This window comes from Falco peregrinus, chromosome 14 (assembly GCF_023634155.1).
Source record: "Falco peregrinus isolate bFalPer1 chromosome 14, bFalPer1.pri, whole genome shotgun sequence".
In the NCBI taxonomy this organism is placed as follows: Eukaryota; Metazoa; Chordata; class Aves; order Falconiformes; family Falconidae; genus Falco; species Falco peregrinus.
Genome location: NC_073734.1, coordinates 1,762,325 through 1,790,067, shown reverse-complemented (window position 1 = coordinate 1,790,067; position 27,743 = coordinate 1,762,325). Strand labels below are relative to the sequence as shown.

Below are 27,743 nucleotides of genomic sequence, written 5' to 3'. Positions count from 1 at the left end.
TACTTCAGCAACAAAGTGTGGACCTCTGTCAGAAGAAATTCCAATAGGAACTCCAAATCTCGGAATTATTTCTTGTAATAACCACTTCACCACTTCTTTTGCTTGTGTGGTGCGACAGGGAAGGGCTTCTGGCCATCCTGTAAAAGTATCAACCCCTACCAGGATGTACCGGTACCCATTTTGTCTGGGTAGCTCTGAAAAATCTACTTGCCAATCATCTCCAGGTTCTACACCAGATTTCAGTCTACCCATTTGAACCTTTTTCTTAATCATTGGATTATTTTTCAAACATACTTCACACTTTGCAGTTACCATTTTAGCTATTCCCAACATCTTAACTGATATTACTTGTTTTCGTAAAGATGTTACTAAGGCTTCTGCTCCCCAGTGACATTCCTGATGTCTCGTTTGAATTATCTCTCTCATCACAAGAGGTGGAATTACTACCTGTCCATTAGGGGTTACCCACCGTCCCGCTAAGTTTTTCTTAGCATTTAATAACGGACTCAATTTGTCATCTTCCTCTGAATATCTCGGGTTTTCCCTAGGAAGGGTTACTGTTTTAGAAGGAATTATTGCCATTTGCAATGCTTGTTTCTTTGCTACCTTTTTTGCTGTTCTATCAGCTAAATTATTCCCAGCTATTACTTTTGTATTCCCAATCTGGTGTGCCTTACAGTGCATGATTGCTACTTGATCTGGCTTTTGAACTGCTTGCAATAATCATAAAATTTCTGTTTGATGCTTAATGTTTGATCCTTGAGAGGACAATAACCCCCTCTCTTTCCACAAAGCTCCATGGACATGCGCTACCCCAAAGGCATATTTTGAATCAGTCCAGATACTTACTTTCTTGTCTTTGCTTATCTCTAAGGCTCGAATTAAAGCGATGAGTTCTGCCTTTTGGGCTGATGTGGTACTCGCCAATGCTCCTGCTTCTATAACTGTAGTCTCTGTTGTTACCGCATATCCGGCGTATCGGACTCCTTGTTCCATGAAGCTGCTTCCATCAGTATACAGTTCCCAGTCTGGTCGCTCCAATGGCACATCCTTCAGATCTTCACGACTGGAATAAACATACTCGATGGCAGCCAAGCAATCATGTTCCAGTCGTCCTTCTTCCTGTATGGAACTTAAAAATACTGCAGGATTTACCAGGTTAGTTGTCTTTAGAATCACATCATCCTGTTCAGTCAGTACTACCTGGTACTTCATCATTCGGCTGGGAGACAGCCAGTGTCCCCCCTTCTGTTCTAGGACAGTTATCACCATGTGTGGGACATAGACTGTTATTGTTCTTCCCAAAGTCCATTTCCGAGCTTCTTGTATGAGCATCACTGTTGCTGCCACTGCTCGAAGGCAGTTTGGCCACCCTCTACTCACTGTGTCCAGTTGTTTAGAGAAATATCCGACTGGTCGTTTCCAGCTTCCTATCTTCTGAGTTAACACTCCCAGTGCAAGGTGTTGCCTTTCATGTACAAACAGCTGGAAATCTTTGGTTAGATCCGGCAGTCCCAAGGCAGGTGCAGACATTAAGGCACGCTTCAACTCTACAAAAGCCTTTTGTTGTTGTGGGCCCCATACAAAGGGGGAATTCTTTTGGGCCTCGTACAGCGGTTTAGCTATTAGCCCATAGTTCATGATCCAAAGGCGACACCACCCTCTCATTCCCAAAAATGCTCTGAGTTCATGAATGTTTCTCGGCTCAGGTATACCACAAATAGCTTCTTTGCGATCTTTTCCTAATTGTCGTTGTCCTTTTGAAATCTCAAAGCCCAGATATATCACAGTCTGGCAGGCTGTCTGGGCTTTCTTCCTGGACACTTTGTATCCATTTAGTCCCAGGAAATTCAAGAGGTCGATAGTCACCTGTATACAGGTAAGTCTTTCTTCTGTAGCAATCAATATGTCATCCACATATTGTAAAAGTAAATGCCCAGGTCTTGATTTATCCTGTTTCCACATTTCAAGTTCCTTTGCTAATTGATTTCCAAAGATAGTTGGACTGTTTTTAAATCCTTGGGGTAATCTAGTCCATGTCAACTGCATCTTTCGCCCGGTTTGAGGATTTTCCCATTCAAAAGCAAACAGTTTTCTGCTTTCTTTTTCCAAAGGTATACAAAAGAAAGCATCTTTTAAATCAAGCACTGTAAACCGTTGATAAGTGTCCCTCAATGCTGTTAACAGTGTATAAGGATTTGCTACTACAGGATAAATATCCTTAACTAGTTGATTTACTGCTCTCAAATCTTGTACCAGCCTATATTCACCCGAGGGTTTTCTGACTGGTAAAATAGGAGTCTTATACTCAGATTCACATTCTTCCAAAATGTTATACTCCAAAAATTCATGTGTAATTATCTTATTTCCAAATTTCAAATCTAGGTGTTGTAGGAATGGCCTGGTTTTCTTCTTTCCCTGTTGCTCCTATTATATTGGCTGGTTTTGTTCCTATTTTTCCTTTACATGTATTTAATACCGAAAATGTCGCTCCTGTATCTACTAAAAATTTAACTTCTTTATCTCCCAGCTAAATTTTAACCAGAGGTTCAGCTGGGTTCCCCTCCGGTCCCCTTCAGTCGTCTAAAATCATTATCTTGGCAAGGTCGTGAGAAACACTCTTGTTTCTAGGGCAATCCTTTTTCCAATGTCCTTCCTCTCTACACAAAGCACACTGATTTACTCCTAAGGGGGTATTAAATTTCCGATGGCCACAGTGCATACAACCTCCCCTCCCATTAAATCCTCGTCCTCTTCCTCTGCCCCTTCCTCTGTCTACCGTTCCTGTCATTACTGCCAATAAATCTGTTCTCCTTGATTTTCTTTCTTCTCTTTCTCTGTTGTTATATACCCTCCATGCGACTTCCAGCATTGTATTCAAACTCCTTGAATTCTCTCCCTCCAGTTTCTGGAGTTTTTTCCTTATATCTGGTGCCGATTGCCCCATAAAAATCAAAGCCAGTTGCATTTGTGCTGCCTCTGTTTCCACTCTCAAATCAGTATGTTTTCTGGCAGCTTCCTTTAATCGTTCCCAAAATGCTGAGGGAGATTCATTTTTATCTTGTCTTACTTCATATAATTTAGACCAATTCAGAGATTTAGGCATGGCATGTCTAATCCCATATAAAACCCATTTCTGATACCGTCTCAGTCTTTCTCTATGTGTTACATTATTTGGATCCCACTGCGGATCCCCAGATGGAAAATTCTGTTCTATTGTTCCACCTGTAATTCCACTCATCACATCCAACTCTGCCTGAGCTTTACCAGCTTTTAATACCATTTGCTTCTCTGTATCATCTAACACATTATCCAGGATCACCTGTAAATCATTCCAGTCTGGATTCTGTGTTCTAGTTATAGTATCTGCCACCTTGCCCACTTTTTCAGGATCTTCTCTATAATTTCCTGCTGCCTGCTTCCAAGTCATCAAATCCTAGCTGTAAAAGGTACTTTCACTAGACCGGTCCATCACTACCAACTCCCTGTCGCAGGGGAGCTATAGTCTGTGTCTGTTGCCGAGTTCTCCGTGAAACAGGAGTATGAATTACAATCTCCGATAATCTCTCTTCCACATCTCCTGTTCCACTGCTATCCGGTTCAATCGCCTGTTCTCGTGCCCTAGATTCTCGACCCTGATTCCTTTCTCTCCTAAGAGGGGATATATCTAATTCTGGTCCATCATCACTCTCAGTGACAATCTTTTTCTTTAAACAACCTTTCCCGATCTCACAAGTTGAGCAACTGCAGAATAGTATTATAATTCAGTGTTCCATTTATGGGCCACTTTTCCTGATTTTCCAATGTATACAGAGGCCACCAATTATTACAATACTCAATCATCTGGCTTTTTGGCAAATCCTCATATAAATCTCCCCAATGTGCCAATAAACATCCCAATGGAGAATTTTTCGGGATTTTATCATTTACAGCAAGATTACGCATGCTTTTACTTTTAAACAACCGAGTTAACTTAGATGCCATGGTATAATCACTCACAGTACAATACACAATTATTCAACTCTGTCTCCCCGATCCGCGGATCCACGCTCCACACTCGCTTTCGTGCTTAATTGCACGTCTCACCCTTACAGCCACACTCACACTTTTCCACAATTGTTACTTTAAACAAAGACATAAAACACAATATTATACACTTCTTAATTTTCTTCTCGATACACAGACACAATAAACAATTCTGTATCAGAAGAAAAACCCCTCCTAACTTCTTGTTAGAGGCACTACCTTAGAGAACACTAGAGCATGTAGGTTCTCTTGTTTCCACTTTTGTCCAACCCTGCAATAGCTTTCGCTTATGTCTTACGGGCAGGCGCCTAGGCTTCCTCTTCCACAAGGATCCTTATAGTCCAAGCCTGCGCAGCTTTCACCGCGTCTGACAGGCAGACTTACTCAGTGAGACTCAAACCCACTGGTGGGTCTCCAACCCACTCCTTACCATACACTTATTATAGTGGGACTCCTACCCACTTACTACAATTACAAGAAGAAGTGTCTTACCAAAATCCAGGGAACGTCGCGAAGAGCCTTACGGATCGGGGATCGATGGGTATCCCCGAGAAATCCTCGGTGCCGGCTGGAACCGATCAGGTCCCCGACTCCTCCGGTCTCCTTCAGCGAGGTCCCATCTGGGTCGCCAAAACTGTTACCGAAATCTCGGAATGAAGAACTTACCGACACCAATGTGATGTAGATAAGCAGACATTTCTTTATGGACGGCCGGGTGCGTGAGTGAGTCCCCTCACGATTGACGCACACCATGGTTCAAAATCATACACCTTATATAGAACTCATTCATACATATTCATTAAATATCCATGCATAATCGTAAGATTTCCCATAAATCATTAACATACTCTCGTACCCGATTCTGCGCAGTAAAGGTTAGAAGGGTCCGGAAATGGGTCTGGGGTACGATTTGGGTAGGTGGTATGTGAGTCGGTGGTCTCGATCTCCCCCTGCCGGAATTACCTGCCACTTGAGGTAACTGTTTCTTGGCCAGCAACTATGGGTTGCTTCACTCGACTCTTCCCAGTTCACATAAATTCTCATTTTGACATTTTAGTACATCCTCCTAGGTTACATATAAACAATCATCTCAAATCTTAAGTCTGTTATCTAAGTTCTAAACATTCCTACTAGGTGATTCTGACCAATTCCTCCGGCCTTGGTACGGGGCTGTACAGAGGATTTTCTATAGCCGCTTTTTACTATAACTATAAGTTTCATTAAAATATATTTTCTTATCCTCTTATATTTCTATTACATGATTGATTTTATAAAATCAAATAATCAATCAAATAAAGTCAATCAATCTTAACTTATTAGCAAATCTATAACAGCAGGGGGACCTAAGCCAAAATCTGAGCTAGAATTCAGGCACTTTAGGCTGCTCCAGTGGTTCAAGAAAGGCTTCAGACTGAAAGATCCTGCACTATGCCATCTTAGCAGACTTAAGGAAGAAACTCAGCATCCTGGAGTTCAGCTGTAAGCCTTGTGGTCTCAGTTGCCTTTGCAGCAAGGGGTATGTGTGTTAGCAGTACACTTAGAGCTTATCTGGTTTCAGTAGCGAGGAGGCTGGTTTTCCGTAACTGCTCAGTATGCTTCAGGTGGGGCGTCTTTACAAAGCTGAGCTCTTGGTTTGATGGTGGGAACAGGTGAGTGCTGCTCTCTGGAGACCGTAAAGCCCCGTCTTAACAAGGCGCTGCTGCAGGCGGTGAGCCCTGGAGCACCCCGGTACGGAGCCCTACGTTAGGCGCAGGTGGTGGCTGAGATGCTCTGCCTGCTTGAGGCAGCGCTCGGGTGCGCGTGTCGCTGTCAGCAGGCTGCTGGGGTATCGCTGTCAGCAGGCTGCTCTGCCTTGCTTGGGCTCATACTTCTCAGCTCCCGTGCGGTCGTCTCCGATTGCAGCGATACAGACAGCAGATTTTTCTCTCCGGCTCTGTTTTGTGAGCTTTGTGCCTTCTCTGAATGGATTTCAAAGCTCGTTTAAGTGCATGGGAAGGAATTCAGAAATCATGTTTTATACGCAGCATCACTTTCTGAGGGTGCAAACTGATTGCTAAGTTACAAACCAGCCCAAGGGCTCCGTCAGAAGTTAGAAACCAGCCGCAAAGTTGATCTGCTGAGGGAAGAGAAGGGTCCCGTATCTTCTCGCGGAGCATCTAGTGCTGGTGCCACCCAGCCCGGAGTCGGGGACTGGCTCTGAGGCTGCCTGGAAAATCCAGGCGAACCGAAGGAATTCTGTACTGACATGGCAACCTCTCCCCAGGCCGTGAGACCAGGCTGCCCCTGCGCATCAAAGGGAGCGGCATAGGGCCCCAGCTGCGCTTCAGCTTTGACCAGCTGGACATCGGGAAGGTTTTTGTTGCGTCAGCCCCCAGCTACGAGGTGAGCAGTGGGGCTTGCTGGGGTTGGGGTGGATCCTGATGGCCCCTGGGGCAGCAGTGAGCTTTGTGCACCTGCTGGATTTCTGGCAACACAGGCAGTTATGTGCACGCATTATTTGATGTAAGTTAAATGTGGGAGTTTTTGCAGAATCTGGATAGTTTTGATGGGGTCTGAAAGGTGTGTATGTTGTCCACAAAGCCCCGATCCCTGCGTTTTGGCAACCTCCCTTTGAGACCAGCTGGGAGGCTTCATGCAGAAAATCCAGCCCTTGACACATGATAGCAACACCGGGTCAAAAAGGTCAGGATCCAGAGGCTTTTGTTTCAGCCCTAGATGCACTGCGCCCTGGTACCCTGGCGGTTAAAAAGCAGCTGGAACAAAGGGGTTGTGTTCCGACTCGAGTCCGTTGCAAACACCTTTCAGTGAAGCGCAACTTGCTGGATCCCGGCGCCGGAGGGAAGCCGGGCAGCCTCCCCGCGCAGAGCTGCCCGCGCAGGCACCGGGAGCGCTGTCCCTGCTGACCAGCCTCCTGCCACCCTTCAGACCTGGTGCCCCTCTGGCTCTATGAACAGAGCAGGGCAGTTCTGGAAATGAAGCAAAGGAGCTTTCTGGGTATTTGCCTCCCCCCGCCGATGGTGGCAAGTTTTCTCTAAAAAAAACCCAACCAAAAAAACCCCCAAGATACAGCAACTGGAGGCGGTAGAAAATGAGGCAGTACATGGTGCCAGACACTTTCAAAAGCTTGACTGTTGCAGGGAAGGACACGTTAAGGTGTTTTCTTGCCAAAATATTGTGCACTGTATGTATGCATTTTTTAATGCTGATTCTTTATTGATTCTATATATATCAATGTGTTGGTTTCATTACTGGAGAAAATGTGAATAAGTAGATGATACTCCAAGTGCTGTATTAAGTAGCCAGACTGGAGGTAAACTTCAGTGTAGGATCCCTAAGTGCAATTTGTAATTAAGGTGTAAAACATATGAGTAGTTTCCAAGTTACCAGTGCAGAATTTGAATACAGGAATGTTTTCAACAGCAGCTGCAAAATTAAAAAAACAAGGGCTGTACCTCTGCTTCTGTCTCAGTTTTTCTGACAGGTTTTGCGAGGACAAAACTTAGGGAAAATAACTGCCAAGCAGGTAGATAAGTCCACAGAAATGGCCGGATTTCACCTGCAGCCTTCGGAAACTGTAGAGCTTTGCTTTGGGTAGGTTTGGTGACCACCAGTGTGCTGATACTCACAGGCAGGTGTGGGCATTTCTTGCTGAATCTCAGCAAATGCTGCAGGATTGTGTAGCTTGTTGGAGCAGTAAATAATGGTAAATTAGTAGATGATGGCTGTGAATATTTATGAAAGAGATTCTTTAGAGCAGGTGGAGCTGCTATGCCCCTCCCTCTCATCCTTTCTTGACATGTCTGGTTGAGCAAAGACAAAGAGACTCTCAGATCAAAGAAAAGAACAAAATGCGCCTCACTGACGTACCCTAGCAGAGTCGGGGAGTGCTGCTGAAGCTGGTTATGGGGCTGTCCCGAGGTATTTTCTACATCCAGTAAACTTGCTGGCTGTAACGGGAGCTGAATGTGTTTTGCCCTTGGCAGGACTGGGCTCATCTGGAGCGGGAGCAGTTAGGTGACGATTCGCTGTAATGCTGCGACCGCCCTTTGCTGCTCTTTGGGGCAGGTCTGCATCGCCTTGGTGATGCTGAGCACATCCTCAGCCCTGCAAGTCCAAGCGGACTGCTCTGTGTCAGTGGAATAAACCCAGAGTGACTCTGTTTATGTGAAGTTATCACTGGGGTTTTTTGCATGCAAAAACCCAAAGGCAGAAACTGTCCTGTTGTGTTTTCTTTGGCTTCAGCCAAGCAGCAGCACACAGCATCTTCTGCCTTTTGTAGAAGTTTAATTAGAAAACAAATCAGCCTTCTGTAAGGAAAGAAGATTCCTCATGTATTTCCATTTTGCTTTCTTGCTGCTGCAGGTGATCCTGTTTAACAAAGGAGTCATTGATGCCCCCTCCAAGTTGGTCCTTCCGGCGACCGCTCTGGGCTCCTGCTTCTCCTTCCACCCCCAGGAGGGCATCATTTCACCAGATGGCCTCCAAGTCATCCAGATCTCCTTCAGTTCCACCGCCCTGGGGCAGTTCACAGAAGGATTCCGGTTCAGTGTGGATGGGTCCCCTGAGCCCGTGACCTTGACCGTCAGGTGAGGAGGGTTACAGGAGCCTGGGGGGTGCCTCCACAGTAATTCCCACTGCAGACTCCTCTCCTCGAGATGGCATCTGCCTCCTTGCTTTCTGTCTTGCCTTTGTTCCAAGGACCCCTGTCCAGCCCTTATCTCTCATTCTCCAGCCCCACAACTCAAGCTGTTTGTTTCAAATGCTTTTGAGATGCCCACCCACCGGGGCAAGCCGAGCCTCCCTCTTCAGGGGGGGTTGTGCACTGGATTTAGTTCTCCAGGGAGGGAAAAACTCCCAGTTCTTTTGAGTGGAGGTGAGCTGGCTGGTGGGACACGGGGCTGCAGAGGAAGGAACAGCGGTGGGAGTGCAGGTGGTTCCTCTCCTACCTTGTGCTCCTTCCTGCTCTGCGAGGACCCCGATCTCCCTTCAGAAGCACTATTGGAAGATGTGGCTGTTGCCATAAAGACTGCCCTCTTCCCCCGTTCTCTTGCAAGCTGCGCTGTTACCGGCTGTAGCGCACAGGGCTCTGGGCTGGCTGCTTGGCCGAGCCCTCTGGGCAGTCCTTCAGGTCTGACTTCCTTGAGCACAGCTCCTGTGTGCTCAGCAGAAACGGCAGTTATTTCCCCCCTCGCTGCAAGGCTCACCCTTGGCAGTTTTCCCAGTGTGAGACCCAGTTGTGGCTGGTTTGGAGGCAGTTTTCTATTGTCTTTTGGCAAGTGCTATTACGGAAAGCATGTCTGCTCCCTTTGCTCCATCCAGAGTAGGATGCTGGGGCTTGGCAGGTTAAGTCTGATTACGTGAGGTCCTTGGAGAGGGAACCTCATTGCCAGAAGGGATTTGCTACCTAACTTGTTCTCAGGAATGGATTCAGCTCCAGGAATCGAGAATTAGCATGGGATTGAAACTCCTGAAAGTCAGATTTTGAGTGCTTTTTGATTGTGCAGTCAGAAGATGCCCAAACCATAGGTGATCACTCTTTGCTTGGAAACAGACCTGACGAGGTCCTGAACGCTTGTTCTTTTGCTCTTTAGAAAGGGATGCTGGAACTGGGACACCACGGGTGAGTGCAGGTCCCTCCTGCGGGAGGCTGGGGTCTGTTCATGTGTACGAGAGACCCGGTGGCAGTCCTGTGAATAAAACTAGGAGGCACGGGTCACTGTGCTCCTTGATCTGTATTTGTTTTTTTCAGCAAGAGGCAGAGCTGGCATTGATTGGCATCAACCATGAAATTAATGAATGTTGTGCAGCTTCAAGTGCTGATTTCAATGGATGTTGGTGAGTTTGGGAGTTTGGAACCTCTCTGAATTTAGGGATGGGCGGGCTGGTGTGGTGGCTTCAGGACACTCATGTTCGGTGGTGCAAACAGTCTTGCTCTTGGATGTGTCAGCCGGTGCACTGGTGACAAGCTGATACTTTCCTCCAAGATTCCGCCATCCACTGTGTAGAACTTGTGCTGCGTTTCTCAGTAGATGTCTGGGGCTCCTGTGGATTCATGCCTCAAAATCCTGCACGCATAATGGTAGTGTGGAATAAGGTCTGAGGAAGATGTCCATATAGGCCATGGAAAGGCCAGTTCCAGCAAAGAGATACCAAAGCAGGGAACCTGTGGCTGAGAGGGCTAGTTACAATGAACCTGCTTCTGCATGGACAGCTCTGCCCGTCACATGACAGATGGGGAAACTGAGGCACAGAGCCATCACTTGTTCAGGGTCCTTCACTGGGCCAGCAGCAACCTGGGGGTGTACCCTGCCTGCCCTGGTGCCCTGAGCCACCTCAGCAGCTGCCACCTGCTGACCACGTTGCTTTGGCTGCCTCCTGTGCACAGGGATGCTGTGCCGAGCGCAGGGGTGACGGGTTGATTTGAAACCCACCGTGCTGCTGAGACCAGCTTCTATCCGTCCCGGTGGTAACGAAAGCCGAACACTTTGCAGTTCTTTTTAACCAAGCCAGTTCCTCCTCTGCCTTTGTCCTTACAGGGGCTGTGTCATCGGACCGACTTTCCCTTTCCATGTACCTTCCCTCCATTCGGCGACGTCTCCTTTGGTGAGTGTGCCCTGGGCTTGGACCGCTGGTGGGGAGGTCTGTGCCTTACTGAAATGAAGCGCTTTGGGAGCGTCTGTCACTTGTGTTCCTCCACAGCAGCCTTCAGGGTGTTAGAACCAGGGCTGCCGCTTGCTCAGGTGGTATTTTGCTGCCGTGAGATCAAACAGGACCAAAGGAATAGAAAGTCAGTATTTTCCTGGTGCCCTCAGAGCCTGCTCAGCCCCAACCTCCCAATCCTTGGCGGCAGAATGATGGTGAAAGCCCTTGTCCCAGAAGGGCCCAGGGGATGGGGCTGCAGGAGAAGGGCGTTGGAGCCACACGCTAGCCTGTGGCTGCTCAGGGTGAACGTTCCTGTTGCAAGGCGAGGACACCACTTACCCACTTGACCTTTAGTGTGAGCTGTTAATTTGTGCTGTGAGGGCTCCTCGTTATCACCTGCCCGGTAATAAGCCCAGGCAGTAGCTCGGCATTGGTTTGGGCAGTGATGTCTCCAGAGATGTGGGCTCCTTCTCCTTCCCCAGCCGAAGCACTGCTCCACTGACGGAGCCGGTGGCTGAGCACCCAGAGCATCTCCACTGAAATGCAGATTCTGATTCTCCATCTCGAGTCTCAGAGAAAAGGCTTTGTACTGAGATGATCTAAAGTTTACATGTGAAATCAATTGGGGATTGATTGAAGGGCCATGATCATTCTGTGCCCAGGATGCCTCTGTGGTTTCATGCGGTTCGTGGACTTTCTAGGAAATCTCAATACTTTCCCTGAGCCACTTCCCCCTCTCCCTGCATCACCACTCGGCCACTTCTCTGCTTCCTTTTGAATAAATAGACCCACAAGAAACGCACCGGCAGAAATGCGGTTGTGTAATAGGAGGTTCATCCTACTTTAATCTGATTTCATTAACAAGGCCTTTTCAGCTGAAGGCAGCTATTGTATTTTTGCTTCTTGTCACTGTGCTGCTGGCTGTTGTCTGCATCTGGTGACTTCGGTCCCATTTGGGGCTGTGCAGTGGGTCAGTCGGTGCATGTCCTTTCTGTGCCCCACCCCCGCCTCCCTGCCGGAGTAATTGCTGGCGGTGGGCAATGGTCACTGCTGCTGGGCACGGAGGAACTATCTGCTGTGTCTGCGGGTGGTTTTCCTCCCTGTCTTTATTCAAATAGCACTTGGTAAGCAGGGCATGGGAGGTGTCTTCTGGCAGAGCTGGTGTCCGCTCCAGACCAAGCTGCGGGCTGGTGTCCTGCCTCTGCAGAACAGCCACCCCCTCACCCAGTGTGGTTGTACCACTGGTTTTCCGTTGTGGAAAGCAAGTGTCAGAGCTGGAGTGATGTCAGGCTTTGTGGGCCGTAATCAAAGGCAGTGTGGATGTGATGTCCCCGTTTGTTAGGTAAGGTGAGACACAGTTCCTGCTCATTTCTAAGGAAGCATCAGGTTTGCCTGCAGTGAGGTGGGCTGAGCTGTCATGTGCTCAGTCTGGTTGCCCAGAAACAGGAGATGCCTTAAGGGTCCTGCCTAGAGAAACTGCATTAGAGTGCAATGCATCATGTTGTAGTGCCCGGTCTCATCCTTTCTTTTCCTTACATGACAATGCCCTACTTTCATATATTGAAAACTGGGGGAATGTTCATGGAGTTAATGGGGGATTTTACAGACTGAATTTTCAGAATAAATGCTCTGTCTGGGTGCACACTGATCAGTGAGAAAGAGTTGGGGCTGGTTTGGGGGCAGGTGAGAGAGCTCCTCACAGGTAGAGACAGCTCTTCAGCACCAACGGCACTGCCCATTGCCAAGGAAGCAAGCTGTGCCATCCATGGAAAAAGCAACTTCAGTCACAACTCACTCCTCCCTGAGCTTCTCCATTACCTCTCATTCACACTGAAAAGAGATAAACAACAAGCACCGGTCTATCCTAACAGGAGAGTCACACCAGGAATCACGGGATAACCGGGGACTTGACTGATATTTGTCTCACCTTCCCAGGCTTTCCTCGCACCCTGCCGTGTCGCCTCACTAACACCTCCTTGGTTCCCATGACTTTCAACCTTCGCATCCCCGGCGAAGGCTCAGGACAGCGCAGCGTCACCAGTTTTGCTCAGATATCAGACAACACTTGCCCGTCCTGGAGAAAGGGAGCCCAACATCACATCAAGCCAACTGAATTCACCATAATGCCCTGCAAGGGGACCATCCGCTCCCAAGGAGCCCTGGGTATCCAGGTATGGCACGAGCCCGGCCATACGTGCTTCAGCAGGTGGAGCTGAAGCTTCACTGGTGCGCAGGAGGGCTGTAGTGCTGCTGGCTTTGGGCATAACGCAAGTAAGAGATCGGTGTTCGTGTTAGGTTTTTGTGAGCTGGGGTACTCTGGGGCGGAGCACCGTTTTGTTTCCAAAGTTGTAAGCCAAGGATCATGTACCCTACGGTCAAGCACAGAAGCCACGCGTGTGTGTCTGAGCTGCTTAGAGCAATTTGATTTAAAGCGGGCCGAGGAAGGATGGGGACAGAAGGTGACTGTTAAAAGAAAGATGTCATTGCATAAAGCAGTTTGCTATTCTTCCCGGTCTTATCTTTCCTCTCGTGTGGAGCAGAATGGTTGCATCCACTGCAGCGAGGACTGGAAAAGCTCCAGCAGCCATGAGCTGCACAGCTGCTGCTGGGCCACGTTTTGCCCTCGGCTTCCCACTGTAAAGCTGGACTCATTCTGTGAAAGTCAACAGATTTCCTCTGGATTTATGCTGTTGTAGTCGAGAGTAAAAATTGGTCCCAGTGGCAAGTAGAACATGAATTGTGCTTTAATTTAGCTCACATATGCCCTGGTATGCAAGGCGTACTTAATAAATCGGATATCGCCAGAAGAGTTTTGTTACTCGGAAAGACAGTGGTCTACACGTGGACCAGCAGGAGAACTAAGGCAAAATACCGCTCCCTTTCCTGACCGTGGGTGAGAGCCAGAGGACACCACGCGTGGCTGATGGCTTCTGGCAGTGATTAAGTATCTGACGCTCTTCTCCTCTACCAGGTCACCCTGTGTTCCAGCACGGTGAGGCGATACGAGCTGGCGCTGGTGGTGGGCGTGGATGGTGTTGGCCAGGAGGTGTTGGCGTGCCTCTCACAGCCAGGTACCGGCGCTTTCCTTGCAGCTGGCCACCTTTCCCCGCGTACCCATGCCCAGCACGCTGCCTGGCGTGGGGTGTCCTGGCTTCAGCTCCAAATGAGAAATGTTGCTTAACGAGCTAGTTCTGCCCAGCTCGCTGTGAGCACAGCCGTGCTTTGAAAGCAGCCCATGTTGAGAGGCACCTGTGCTCAGTGCTCAGGGCCATGCCTCTGTCTTTTTTTTTTTTTGGTTTATTTTATTTTTAAGGGAGCAGTGATTATATTCACTATTGGCCTGTTGTCTGGGACTTGAGGAGTAATGAATCTCCAAAGGACTGCCCCTGCTTCTCCCTGCAAGCGGTGGGCTTGTGCTGGGTTGGCCCAAAGTGCAGCATTTGTTTGGAAGGCGGCGAGCAGCCTGCTGAAAGCTGGGGTCTGGCTCAGTTAATGAAGGCGTGTGCAAATGGGAAAGGGGCTTACGGCAGGAGTGGTGAGGGGAAACTAGTCCTTGGTGTGGCAGGTGAGCTCAGGTTTCTCTGGTTCTCTTGAGCATGAACGTTCCCAGACTTAAGCCAAAAGCTGCAGCGTCGTTCAATGCCGTTGCGCCGCAGCGGGTGCCAGTTTAATGACGAGAGGGACGCAGTTCGCTGGTGCTGTTCCCTCTCCCCGGCAGAGTCACCCACTGGGTGCCTGGGCTGCAATTTTGTAAAACGAGTGGGAATGGGAAGAGTCAGTGTGTGGGCTGGTGTGTGGAGGACCCAGGCAGCTGCAGGAGCTGGGAGAGGCTGGTCACCCACTGCGAGAGGCAGGCGGTGCTGGTGCCCTCCATCGCGGGGGCAAGCGGCTGAGGTTTCAGGCAGGGCGAGAGCGGTACGGGAGAGGAGGGAGGTGCTTTTACTGAGATGCGGGAGTCTTGTTTTCCTTGAGCTTTGGGGAGCGCTGGTCCTCAGCGGGAAGGCTCCCGCAGAGCTCGTGCCTTGCTGGGACTGTGGGAGGGTCCTTGCCGGCCTCCTGGGGCAAGGGAGGGGCAAAGCTTGATGAGAGAGCACTGGGGCAGGGCACTGGGCAGCCTCTGCCACGGGAGTCTGGGGCTGCCCCTCCTTTACAAGAGGCTGTTGAGTAAGAAGTTAGAGGTGATCGATTGCCGTAGAGGTAGGAAATGTCTATCTGGCAGAGACAAATGCGTTGTGTCTGTTTCATGCTGTTTGGGGAGTAAACAACTTCTACGTTCTCTCAGTGTCTCTAATTCCCTTTGGTCATCTCTTCACCCGGATGTGTCGTTCCTCCGCTGCACGTGCTCAGCCCTGTTCTGACATTTGGACGGTGCTTTCTGAAGTTCCCTTGCGAGTGGATGCTGACCCTTGTGAACGACAGCGATCTTCCAGGCTGCTATGGAGTCCTTCCTCAGGCTTGGCGTCGTGTTCGCCTCCTGCCCTCAAACGTCGTTATCGAGGGGTTTATTAGGAAAGAAACGGGGTTTGGATAAGACCTTGCTGTTTTATATTCAAACCTAAAGTTTTGGAGAGAACGGGAAGCTACCTGAATATGAACTTCAGGAGCGGTTTGAACTCTTCAGGAAGCAGTTTCGGTTCTAGTCTTTGGGGTGCTTTCATGCAGGAGAACTTGGAGGGTTGTGAAAAGCTGCTGCAAGGAGGCCGCCAGCACCGGAGTGGGCGTTTGTGAGTGCAGCAGCTTTTGGACCCTGTGAGGATGCTAATTAGGCCCATATAAATCTTGCACCTTGTGTTGCGCCTTTCTGCTTTCTCCTAGGGATTTTTAAAAATGTGGGTGAATTGCCGTTGTGGTAGATGTTAAGGAGCTTGGAGTTTCCTCAGAGGACACTCTGAAGTTGTCTTTGATTCTGTCCCTTATAGGAGCACAAGGAGGATGCTACTGTGTGGTACTGCAGCCCTGTGCCGTGTGGGATTATCCAGCCTCACAGCTTGGTGGAGATCCCGTTGACGCTGGAAGCCCAGGCGATAGGAAGGCAGGACACTGTGGCTAGTGTCTCAGTGTTTGGGAATGAAAGATCCCCGCTGGTGAGTGCTAGGCGAGATGCGTGCCTTTGTGTGACTCATCTTGGTGGGCATAAAGTGTACAGGGGTTCTGCCAGGGAAAAGGAGAACGTGACAATACGTGGCTGGTGCGGACACGGAAAGAAGGGATTCATGGCATAAGTAGCAGCTAATGCCTAGAGAAGGGTGGTGTCCTCTTAGGTGGAAATCTAAGTGTCTGAGATGGTGTTTAATTACGGACGTGTGAGGCGGGATAACAAGCCCAGTCTGAAACCCAGAGCAATTCCTGGGTCTCTCGCTCTCCTGCGTTACGAGATGAGCAGCAACCGCTGCTTCATTAGAACTCTTGTTCGGGAGCGCACGGGGACATCGCTGAATACCACTAAAGCAAGAGCGGTGTAAGAGACCGTGCTGAAATGATGATTTCTGTAAAGCTGGATTTAAGCTTTCCTGAAAGTCAGGTCCATCCCGCCTGAGAAATATCCATCATATCTCTTTGCCAAAAGCCCCAGCCAAAGACGCATGAGACTCCACACTGCTTGCATCTGGAGCACAAGCTTTTTTTTCTTTTCTTTTTTTTTTCCCTACCAAGCTTGAAAAGGGGTGAGGCAAAGCATTCCTGGACTAAAGGCTCCTACAGGACATTTGCATTCAGGCATATACAGCAGCAACAACAAAGTGTAGGCAAGAGAATGTTGTATCTGGTGTCCTGGCTTCCACTGGCTGAAATCGAGAACAAATTTAGTTAATTAAACTTTAATTTAAAAGGATACTAACTTTTGAAGCAGCTGTCTTAAAATGTCTTGTCCTCTCCCTGAGCACGGAAGGGGATATCAGAGGATTCCCGAGAACGTGAAGCTTTCTGTAACAGAAAGGAAGGCTGACATTTTGAAAACAATTGCAGGGATATAAACTTTTTATAAACCAAATTGAAACGATGATGCCAAATCCCTTGGATGCCACTGGTCATCTCAACCCTGGCTGCTGGGGGTGTGCATGTAAACCAGTCAACAGCAAGGCCAGGCAATGCAGGCTTTGCAGGGAAGTCTCAAGTTTGACAAAACAGTTGCTTGCAAACAGAAGGCATGCTTCCCCGAAAGAGGAGGGTTTCTCCCCACTGGAATAACCAGTTGTTTAAATGTCAGCTGGATTTTGAACTACAGGTACCTTGAAAAGCTTTTACCCTTGGGCTAACAATTTATAAATTGAAAGTTGACCTTACCTTAATCTTTTCTGTTTGGACGTGAGCGTGTCAATGTTTTGCCCAAAGGGCGAGCATTTCAGCTGGAGAAGCGTAGCTGTGCCTAAAGAAAGGACTAGATGCGTTGCATTTTCTATAGGTCTGTCTTCTGGTTGCAGTGCAGTTCCAGTAGTTCCCTGGTAGCTGACGCACCCAAAGCTTTCTGGGCTGGCAGAAGAGCTGGCTGTCTTGTTACGTGTCCTGCGCTGGTGGCAGATCCTACCCGTACGGCTGCAAGTCTGACCTTGGGAATCGCTGCAGTGTGTTCCAGTAGAACTTCAAAGCTCGTTCTTGCCTTAGGCTGGGGTGCCCAGTGTCGATGCCTGGTCTTTACCACCGTTTCAGGCAGAACGTGGTACAGATCTTTCATCCAGGCTGTGCAGAGTCCCTCCACAGCTCCGTTGTCGGGTATTTGGTTTGCAGGTGAACGCGTGCCAGCTCCAGTCTGGCGTGTGTCATCTGCATGAAGGAGCTGGTAAATCCCAGCGCTGGCGTTACTGGTGGCAGAGCTGCCATCGCTTGTTGCTGCCTTTCCCTGTGCCATGTTGCCTGTAACGCTGTTGCATGGCATTTTCCTTGTCCCTTTTAGAACCCTGTAGATGAAGGGGTAGCGTTTCTGAAGCCCTCTCCTTGGTGGTGAGGATGCGTGGTGTTAGTACACAGGCTGACAGAAGGCAGCTCTCCTGGGCATCCTCCAGATGTTGTTCCGCTCATCCCCAAAGGGCTCTGCCCTGCCTTTGCTGCTGCTGTCCCGCTGTCACCGGGAAGCTGAGCTGGCTGGCGAGGCGCAGCTCTTCCCTGCAGCTCCTCCTTCCCGGGAGCTTTGGGCAGCATCGCCCAGACATGCATCATCGTGCATGGCTTCAGTTCCTTATTTTGGAGGCCCCAGCCTTGGTAGGTGAGGTTTTTGGCTCTTAGTTGCACGCAGCAGTGCCCTGCCAAGGGATGAGCATTTCTGGATGCTGCTGCTTCTGGCTGAGTTGGGCTGGTGATTCTGACAGCGGTCAATACCACTTCCTTGAGCCAGACATCATTAAAGGTTTTACATCGTGGAAGCTGGTTTCTTTTTCGGTTAAATCGTACTCTGTGCCCTCCAGTGAATCATACGGCGTCTGGTCAGTGTTGGGAGTTCTATGCATTCAGATCCTGTTGAAGTGTTGAGGTGTTTGGAACCAGTGAAATCCACCGCAAGAGTGGACAAATTCTCGTTGTTTTTAATGATGTGGGAAGGTGGTTTAGCAAAGGGATCTGTGTTCCTCCTCCAGTAGTCTGTGCCAGTTCTGCAAGGAGAAAGCTTTTGGTTGTGACCGTCGAGAAAAAACACCACTTGAATGATGTAATGAATAATTAATGCCTGTTATTCATGCCATACCAGGAATACACATAAGCACACATCAGAGGCCATAACTTGCACGATCTCTGCTCTGAAGAGCCTGCTTCGCTTCTGGCTTGTGCTGGTTTTCAGAGGTGCATTTTTGGGAATGTCAGAGAAGTAACTGTCCAAGTGTCGCTGTGCAGCAGCAGCGGTCAGGGAGGTTTGGGGCAAGGCTGAGCGGCAGAAGGAGCGGGAGCAGGCACAAGGCAGAGAAAGGAGAGCTAACTGTGGAGGAGGTCTGGAAAGGAGAGCGTGGGACCCAGGGTTTCTCTGTCCCCTGAGAACGGGAGCTTGTGGCTTTCAGATGGGGTCACTCCCGAGCCTGCACTTGCCCCAGGCCTTCTGTTTCAGCCTTGCAACACTGAAAACTTCCAACAGCCGTACTTATCGCCCAGTCGAGGAGGACACTTAGAGCTGTCTCATATTTTTTAACTTCCCCTGCTTTTCTTTTTTCTTTCCTACCTGCTTCCTGGAGCAGAATGTCTGTTTAGTGAGCATTGGAGAAGAACGGGTTGTCTACGTGCATCTGAGTGAGATAAATTCCAGCAGTATTGAAGTCCTACAAGATGCGTCCAAAACTCTCCACCTCTCCAATCAGGCTGTCATCCCTGCTTCCTTCTGTGTAGAGATGGTAAGTATCTGTGGGGCTGTTTCCCAATGAAAATTGACTGGTCTGTAGCAGCCTGTGGCCTGATTTTTACATGCAACGTTCCCATATTGCTGTCTCGGAGAGAAAGCAAGATATTCCGTCCCAACGCAGCGAGAGGAGCCTGGCTCTGGGGGCAGTTTTAGCTGGGGCACCCCTCAGTAAAACAGACAGCTTGCATAGATGTTTGTGCAGAAATGAGTCTGGATCATCTTTACAAGTTTTCCCTCTGTTTTCTGGGTGGTATTTAACGGAGAGTCGTGTCTTTGGAGCTCTGAGATCAAGAGGCCCCTGTGGCCCTTTGCTCCTGGAAGGGCATGGATTTCCCGACGCTTTCCCCATTAGGTCTGCGTTTGCTTTGTGTCAGATTGCTGTTTGTGACAGAGTCTGGGGTGTGAAGTTTGTCCTCAGCCTGCCTGTGGTGAGGTGAGTTTCACACCCGCTGGGGGCCCAACCAGCTGTGGTGTTGCACAAAAAGATAACGGTAAGGGTTGTGTAGCTACAGAGCGTGTGGGCTCCGTCGCGTTGCAGAGCATCTCCGGAGGCCAGCCGCAGGGAAAGGCCGTTGAACTGATGGAGGCTGCAGCTGACAAGCTGCGTGGCAGGTGGCAGGAGGCGGTTGGGTCGCTGCCCTGGCAGGGGGGGCAGGGCTGGTGCAGCCAGGGAGGGCTCCCGTGCGGACGCTGGGTGGGATGTGCCGCTCACTGGAGGTGGGATCTGTGAGGGGCTTAAAAACAGGGTTGGGAGGAGGTTTGTTCTGCTCCACGCTAGGTGGGCTGGATTTGTGGAGCTGGTTCACCCAGGCCTGGCTCTGTGGGCTTGGTTGGGTCTGCGGGTAAAGCATCAGGCAGCGTGCGAGAGGCCAGGCTCAGCCTCCTGGGCCAAGGGGGAGGGGGGCGAATTTCCTCCTTGCTGCTTTTCCAGCTGTTTGGGGGACAACAGTAACCTCCAAGTCGGGGAGGGATTCCCAGGGCAGCTTTCTTTGAATCCACCATGAAAACCCGCTTTCCATCTGTGGCGAGAGCAAGCCACCAGGGATGGCTGGTACTGGTGTTGAAATGATGGGTTTGCATGCCTGTCGCAGGCAGTGACCCGCAGAGCTGTTCGGGTCCTGCTGCCCCGGTGCAATGCCTCCCTCCTCCCCGGGCAGCTCGCGGTGTAGCCGGGGGGCTTGCAGGGTACATCTGCCCCTCCGTTGCCTCAGGGCCCTAACCCATGGGACTGGGCAATAAAGCCTGTCGTGCTTCACCGCCATCTCTGCCAGTCCTGGGGCTGATCAGTCACTAGAGCAGTAACACGAGGCGGCTCAGGGACGGTTTCTTTCCCTGCAATAAAGACGGGCTCTGCTTGAGCAGTGGCTTGGACCAGATGATCTCCAGAGGTCTCGCCAGCCCCAGCCTCTCTGTGACTCTGTGTGTGTGATGATCCCCCCTGCTGACTCCACGGGGCCGAGTTCCCCCATGGTGAGCATCTCTGCTTTTCAGGGCAGCTGCTGCTCTCATGGAGACGTGCCAGGAGGCAGGTCCTGGGAACCTGCTCCATCAGCCGCTTCACCAAAGGCTCTTCAGACAGACTCCGGGCACGGTGCTGCTGAGGCTGCCTGATGGGAGCAGCGCGGGCGTGGGCGAGATGTGCCCGAGCTGCGCCCTGGCCCTCAGCAGCTGCCTGCTCTGCCGCTCTTTTGCTGCCCCAGTTGAAGTTTTGCCCTTGGCTGCCTTACGCTGCCTGGCAGCTCCTTGACGGGAAGCAGAGGGGACTGAATAATTGTGGAGATAAAGCCTGAGATGCAGTCGGGTGTCAGGGTGACGCGCACGTGTCCACCTGAGAGCGGAGCAGGCTGCGCTGTGCCTTAGCCCAGCTGATGGGTGACACGGGCATCCTTCATTCCCCCGTGTCCCTGAACCCAAGCCTTGTGTCCTCTAAAGCGCCAAAGCCGCTGCTCTGATTCCTGCTTGGAGGTTGCTGCAGGGTGGTGAGCCGTCATTTCCCTGTCTCCCATTTGTTGGCCAATCTGCAAACGGTGGCTGTGAGGCTCAGAGATCATGGTCTCCAATTGAAAGGGCGAGTTATCGACTGAAATTTTCACAGGAGCGTTGCATCGGGAATGTTATGCAGACTGACGGACAGCTTGACAAACTGAATGAGGTTAATTGAAGGGGCGGCAACAGGGCAAACGAAAGGCTGGTGTCTTGTTTGAAACAGAAAAGGAAAATGCTGTAATGCAGGTGGCCGTGCTGCCACCCCGGTGGTACTCTTAACCCTCGAGTGATAATTGCTCTTCCTGTTAAGGCAAGCTTGCTGCTGGCTTTGTGGGAGACAAGATCATTACCTGAGCAAGCCAGCATGATTTGTGGTGAACTTCACTTTGGGAAAGTGACTTCAGGAATTCCTTGCAGTCCCCCTCAGGCACCAGCTTCCCTGTACCCCTCTCCTCTCTGCTGGGTGAGTTGTGTCTGTTCTATTCTCAGTTGCAGGGAGCAGCAGGGAGGGAGTATCTCTGCCACCAGAAGAAAATAAGTAAAAACCCGCCAAATCTGTGTGTTGAGACGGGGCTTTTTGGGTTGGAAGAGGGGTGTAGGGACTGCATACCTGCGTCCTCGGTTGGCTTATCCCTGCTTGCCAGGGTGTCTGCAGATCTGCGACCCTTGGGACCAGTGTGTCGTCCTGTGCTCACACTGTCAAATGCTGTGTCTGTCGGGTGTGCTTTTCCCTGTCAGATTGCTTTCCCAGCTGCCAGGCAGCCCAGCGTGTTAGGGAATCCTCTGGATCCAGCAAGGGGAGGATTTGTGTCTGTCTTGGGTAAAAAAAGACTGGAGGAATGAGTCAACATGAAGGAGCTGTTGCAGCTTAGCTGGGGGCTGATGTAACCTGCTGACAAAAGTGGCTGTTTCTCCTCCTTGCTCCATTGTCATCTTCTTTTCCTGCCTCCCTAAGTGCCTGATTTTTGCCGTATTGACAAGTGCCAAAGGCTTGTTATGGACTGATGGAAGTGTTTGCTCTCCCTGCAGAAAGGAAAAAGCATCATTCTTAGGTCATTTCCTACTTGTTCTTTGTCATGCTGTCTTCTCGGAGATGTTTTATGTGGCTGCTAAGGCTGACATCTCTTGGCACCACAGAAGGCAGCTGCATGTCACGTCTCTGTGATCAGGAAAGAAGAGACAGGCCTAGGGTGTAAGTTTTCTTAATCAGTGGCAGCTTTTTTCTGCCTGCATAACCCCCGTGCTGGGTCTGTTATGTGCTGCCACAGGGCGCAAATGGTTTCCCAGCGCCTTGTAACGAGGGAGGAGGCAGAAGACCTTCCTTGGGATTTCCTCTTCGCATGACAGTCGTAATGCGGGGTCCTGTCTCCTTCAGCCTGGTCCCTGACCTCCCTGATCCAGAGCCCTGTGCTCCAGGTGAAGCTCGCTGCTGCCTGGTTTCCAGCAGCGGTCGTACAGCCAGCTGCGTCGTCTTCAGGAGGGTGCCTGGTGGCTCAGTGCAGATCCCCTTCGGCGTTCCCAGGGATGCGCTGCTGTCACATTCAACTGGAGCTGACCTTGCAGAAGAGACCAAGTTTTGTTTGTTTTTTAAAAAAAGAAAAAAAGCTGTAACTATTTGTCTTGTCACTGGGATTCACTGCAGATAACTGATTTTTCAGGCAATGTATAAAGGCTCTTGGTCAGGTGTGGTGTAAGCAAGGGCAGAACACGCAGTTCCCATTCCCATAGTGGCTTCTCCCCTCTAGCACACAATTTTTTTCATTTACTAATTTAATTGTTTATTACCTCAAGCCTTTGGCGACACTGCCTTTATTAACAAAACGGCCATATGGAGAGACAGCAAAACACGGAGGAGATAAACTTAAAAACAGTGCCGATGAGGGGATGCTGCTTTAGTGATTCTGTTCCTTGTTCTGGCTGACGGGCAATTCTGTTGCTCTCTGAGCAAACCGTGCAGGCTGGGGGCAGTGAAGGCTTTGAAGAGCATGTCAGCATTGACTGCAGTTCTCCCCAGCTGCTCTCACTGAAGTCGGAGCAGACTTGAATTGGCAAGAGGGTGGTTTTTAAATCTACTGCAAATTACCACCCCCACCCCCACCCCCGCCCCCCAAAGCAGCTGAATAATTAGCCAGCGGGTCAGTGTTTGCTCCTAGTGAGACAGAGGCAGACAGTGCTGTGCCCTTCAAATGGTATCTGCAGTGCTATTTAGAAATTAGGGTTAAATGAACCTTCCAGGGTACGGGCAGCGCTAGCCCTGCATATGTGGCCTCTTCCAAGGTGAGCAGAACTTTTGAAGATGCGTAGGCTTAACTCTTTCCAGAGCTGTCCCACCAGAGCCTCATGGTGCTCCAACAGCTGACCTTTAGAATTAAACCCTTGGTTTGGGTTTAAAGGCTGTGTTGCTTATACAGCAGTACCAGTTTCTGATTTCCACCCAGTTTGGTTTTGCCAGAGCTGTAGGGAGCTTGTCATGTCGTGGCTGTTCTGGAATGTGGTACAGTGAAAGGAGAGATAGAAATGGCAAATTTTTCCCCCTCGGGGCGATCAAATGCTGGCAGAGGTTGCCCAAGGAGGTTGTGCAGTCTCTGTCCTTGGGGATCTTCAAAGGCCAAGGGCACACAGTTCTCAGCAACCTGCTCGAGGCGAGCGTGCTGGAGCAGAGGGCTTGGCCCAGAGGACCTCCACGGGTCCCTTCCAACCCCCCCTCCTGTGTGGCTCTGTGCTTTGCTTTTCCTCCTAAAGCCCCTCAGCTCAGCCCCGATGCCCGCTGGAAAGGGTGCTGGGGCAAGGGACCATCCCAATCTCCTCCCCGAGGGTCCACCCCAGCACAAGCGCTCCCCACTCCACAAGACCCTATGGCAGACACAGTCAGGAGAGGGAAAAGATTCTTTTATTGTCAACAGCAGCTGCAGGGGCCCAGGAGTCACAGCGGTTCAGCCGGTGAAAATCAGTCGGCACCTGCAACGACAGAGTCAGAAAGCTCTGATAAGCCCCCAGAGGCAGGAAGAGGCAGGATTTGGTTCCCCCCTCTTTGGGGGACGCTGTTTCCGAGGAATTCCTCATGGCCCAGAAGGGACAGCTCTTGCTGGCCTCCACTCGAGGCCGGCTCCGGTGCCTTCTCCCCAGGGGTGATGTCCCTAGGGAGCTGTGCGTGCGCAGGGATGCTGACAGTGCCCCTGTGCCGCGCAGCAGGGCTCGACGGGGAGCCCCCGGGGAGCTGCCGTGGGGCTCATCCCAAACCCTGCTCAGCACCAGCCCTCGCCGGCCCTTGCCAGCCAGCTGGGCTGACTTAGGGCCGTGTTCAGGGCTGGGAAAGATGGGCAGCAGCGCGTGGTACGCACCTGGCCTTCCTGACGTTCTGCAGCTTCCTGCATTTTCTCAGGTTTGGGTCCACAAAATCGCTTCCTCTCTTCTCCTTTTTATTTGTGCTTGGCTGTCCCTCTCCTCTGCCCAGGCTTCTTTTCTCTTCCTTTTCCTTGACTTTTCCTTCTCCTGGTGGGAGCCTGCAAACCTTTCCATCCCACAGCGTGATGAGATGGGGAAAGCCCCAAGCCCCTGCAGCGAGCTCTCAGGTCAGGCAAGGGGAGCTCTTCCTACCTGGTTTCCTGGGGCAGGCTGGTCAGTTGTGGCAGGCGTGCCAGGGACTCTGCCGTGCCCTCGGGGGTGCCTGGAGGCAAATCTGGAGGTGCCTAAACCAGAAACTTGGGAGGTAACGGGTGGCAAGTGACAGCCTGGGGTAGTGAGGGCCTGACTGCCAAATTGCTGTATGAGCTCTACAGAGGAGATGCTGGTTTGCATCGTGCACATTTTGCACAGTCCAGCCAACGCAGCCTAGACTTGATGAAGCTGCGACGGAGTAGGATTTGAGCAAAAGCCCTCTCAAGGTGGCAGCTACTCCTTTCTGTCCTTTTGTGGGTATTTTGTAGGTATGTTTTGTTTGATGAAGCAGATCATACTTCATGAATTGCGTTCCAGAAACAGCCTTTCCAGTTTTCCTTAGCACGCACCACTCTGGGGGGAGAGGAGGAACCCCAAAGGCACAAGAGAGCGGCTGCCAGGAGGAGGCCCAGCGGCTGCTTGGCCTCCTGGGAAATTACTGTCCCACCTGAGACATGTTGCCCCAGCGTCTGTGGAGCTGCCGTACCTCTGCCGCTTTGGGCCCTGCCCCTGTGTCTCCCCCAGCTCCGCTGTCGATGCCCAGCAGAGAGGCGGCTGCATGCAGAAAGGCTTTTGCCGGATGCTGGGTCTCTGCTGTGCCTGCAGGGCCACTTTGCTCTTCGCACCGCAGCTCTGGAAAGCAAAAGCACGTGCAGCAGCGCGACTTCTTGGAAGTCAAGAACACCTAAGCAAAGCCCAGCCGAGCCCTACACCACTTGTCTCGTCAGCGTTGAGGTTTCTGGCATCCCAAGCCCCAGTGTCTGTGACAAGCCTCAGTCCCGCCTCCTACCTGTGCCCCTGTCCATGGGTGCTGGCACCTCCTCGGCTGATGGAGGGGAGAGGCCGGCCACCTCCTCCCCAAAGATGTCCCCGCAGTTTTCAATGAGGAACTCCACCAGCACGTTCACCTGCAGACATCAAAGCCTTGGTCTCAAGCCAGGTGCCTGCAGACATGTCAAGCAGCCTTTCCCACTGCTGACCCTTCGCCTGCGCAGGCGGCTGCGGCTGGGGGTTGCTCTTCCAGGCACCCAGCCCACCAGCACTGGCCCAAGGGAGGAGGCAGCCAGGGACCTCGCAACAGCCAAGCTCCGATGGGCCGGGAAGGCAGCGCTGGCTGCTGGGTAGGGCGTACCTTCTCGGTCACCGCCAGCATGGCCTGCAGCGGGAGCAGGTCCTCGTTGGGTGGGCTCAGCAGGTTGGGCCCGACGCAGATGGCCAGGTTGCTGCAGCTCATTCTGCTGGTGGCTGCGTTGTGGCCGATGTGCTGCAGCAGGGCCATCAGCCGCTTCAGGAGGAGGAGGTTGGCCGCAGGCAACTTGTCAGCCACCCTGAGGGAAGAGGAAGACAAGGCTGATGAAGCAGAGGGTGCCCACAGCCGTCCCCGCAGCTGGCCCCAGGCGGGTGGGAGCCAGCGGCCGTGTTGCACAGCTTTGCAGCTGCCCGAAAAGACAGCTTTCTGAGGAGCCCGTGCCTTTGCAGGCAGGTCCCAGAACTCTCCCGGTCCCTGCTCACCAGGCAGGCTGCTGCCCACACTTACGCTTTCAGCTCCTCCACCTTGGCCTGCTTGCTGGCCCTCTCCATGGCTGCCATCCAGTCCTCGTAGAGGTCGACGACGAGGAGCTTGGTGGGGATGCTTCGCAGGAAGTCCTGCAATGCCAAGGGCTGCAGGTGAGCCTTTGAACGCTGCAGGCCAGCCAGGAGCTCCTCCAGCTGCACGTCAGAAGTGCTCACCTTCAAGATGACGGCCAGCAGCAGCGCAGGCTGGCTTCCTACGTCGATGTCCTTGCCGCGGTCCAGGGCCTCGCGCAGCTGCCGAAGTTCTGTCCCACCGGCAGCTCTGCGGAATATCCCCTCCGTTGCTGGTCCTTGCTGGCGCAGGACAGCCAGCAGCTCCTGCAGGAGAGGCAGGAGGCCACTTGCTTGGCTGAAGAACCAAGCGGTGGCAAGGACCAGAGCTCTGCCCCAGACGTGGTTGCCTAAGCGTCACAAAGGGTCTGGGACCAGAAGCAGGTTCTGGGGGTGCAGAGCCCAGTGCCCTGTCCCCGCAGCTGCTGGGGACACGCAGGCCCTCTCCAGAGCAGCCAGAGGGAGGGCTGGGGACCCCGTCTGTCCAGGCTGGCTTACCTGGATGGGCCGGGGCAGCGTGTTGTCCTCCCCACAGAGGGCTGCCAGGGGCTGCCCAAAGAGCGCCCTGCTGCAGCTGGAGCCCACCTGCCCTGGCGCCTGGGCAGCGGCCGGGGTGCGCCGCAGGGCGAAGGGCCAGGGCAGCCCCATCCTCCTCCTGCTGGTGCTGCTCCCGCTGCTGCTCCCTCCTGCTGCAGAGGAAAACAGAGTAAGACACCACCAATGGAGACCCCAGGCCAGCGGTCCCAGCGCCTGCCCTGCCCTGCGCTGCCCTGCCGGCAGCACGGTGCTGTGTGGTGCGGCAGGATGGGCAGGGAGGCAGCAGCTGGAACCGCAGCTGTGGCTCGGAGGTGTTGACTTAGAGGCTCTTGAGAGCCATCGTGCCACGGGGTCAGCCTGTGCCAGCCTTCGCCCTGCCCTCCTGCAAGCTGCGGGCAGCAGCAGAGGCTCCGTGTCCCCGCAGAAGCATATCCAGCAGGCACTGCCCAGCAGTTGTCCTTGTCCGTCCAGGTGACATCCTTCCGTGGGCTGCCCAACCTGCATGGCGACACTCGGGGACAAGTGAGCACAGCATTGCAGGAGGTTGCCTTGCTTTCCCAAACTCACCTGGTGCGGGGCAAAGTCCCCCTGCGTTTGCAGATGGGGCCGTCGCAGGCCCTTGCTTGGGATGAGCCTGCAAGAACCAAGAATCGGGCTGTGCTTGGAGAGCAGCCCCGCAGCAGAAAGGGCCACCAGCAGCCTGAGCGCGGCAGAGCTGGGACCCTCTGCCCTCCCGGGCTCTCTTCCCCATGTGGCAGGGTTCCTCCCAGTGTCACCAGTCAGAACGTGCTGGCGTGCTGCTGGCTTCCCAAAACTCTCTGCTCCCTGAGTGGCACCATCAGACCCTCTGTCCCTCCCGCACAAGCTCACCCCAGTCCCTGCGCATCCCGGCGCAGCCAGAGGCAGGTGCAAGGCAGCCATTCTCACCTCTGCCTGTGCCTCCATCAGCCTCTCC

General features: G+C 51.9%; 1 protein-coding gene and 1 pseudogene across 1 annotated transcript; one reads left to right on the top strand and one right to left on the bottom strand.

The window, feature by feature from the left end:
- Positions 1–20,729, top strand: part of LOC129785697 (hydrocephalus-inducing protein homolog) — a 95,836-nt pseudogene extending 75,107 nt beyond the window's left edge.
- Positions 20,730–25,817: 5,088 nt separating this feature from the next.
- On the bottom strand, positions 25,818–26,809 carry LOC129785625 (T-cell activation Rho GTPase-activating protein-like; the record flags this gene model as incomplete). The annotated part of the gene is made up of 4 exons (XM_055818566.1): positions 25,818–25,953; positions 26,163–26,272; positions 26,357–26,518; positions 26,750–26,809. Coding segments are annotated over 4 exons (468 nt in total), but the record flags the coding sequence as incomplete, so codon positions are not given.
- Between the last annotated feature and the right edge of the window lie 934 nt (positions 26,810–27,743).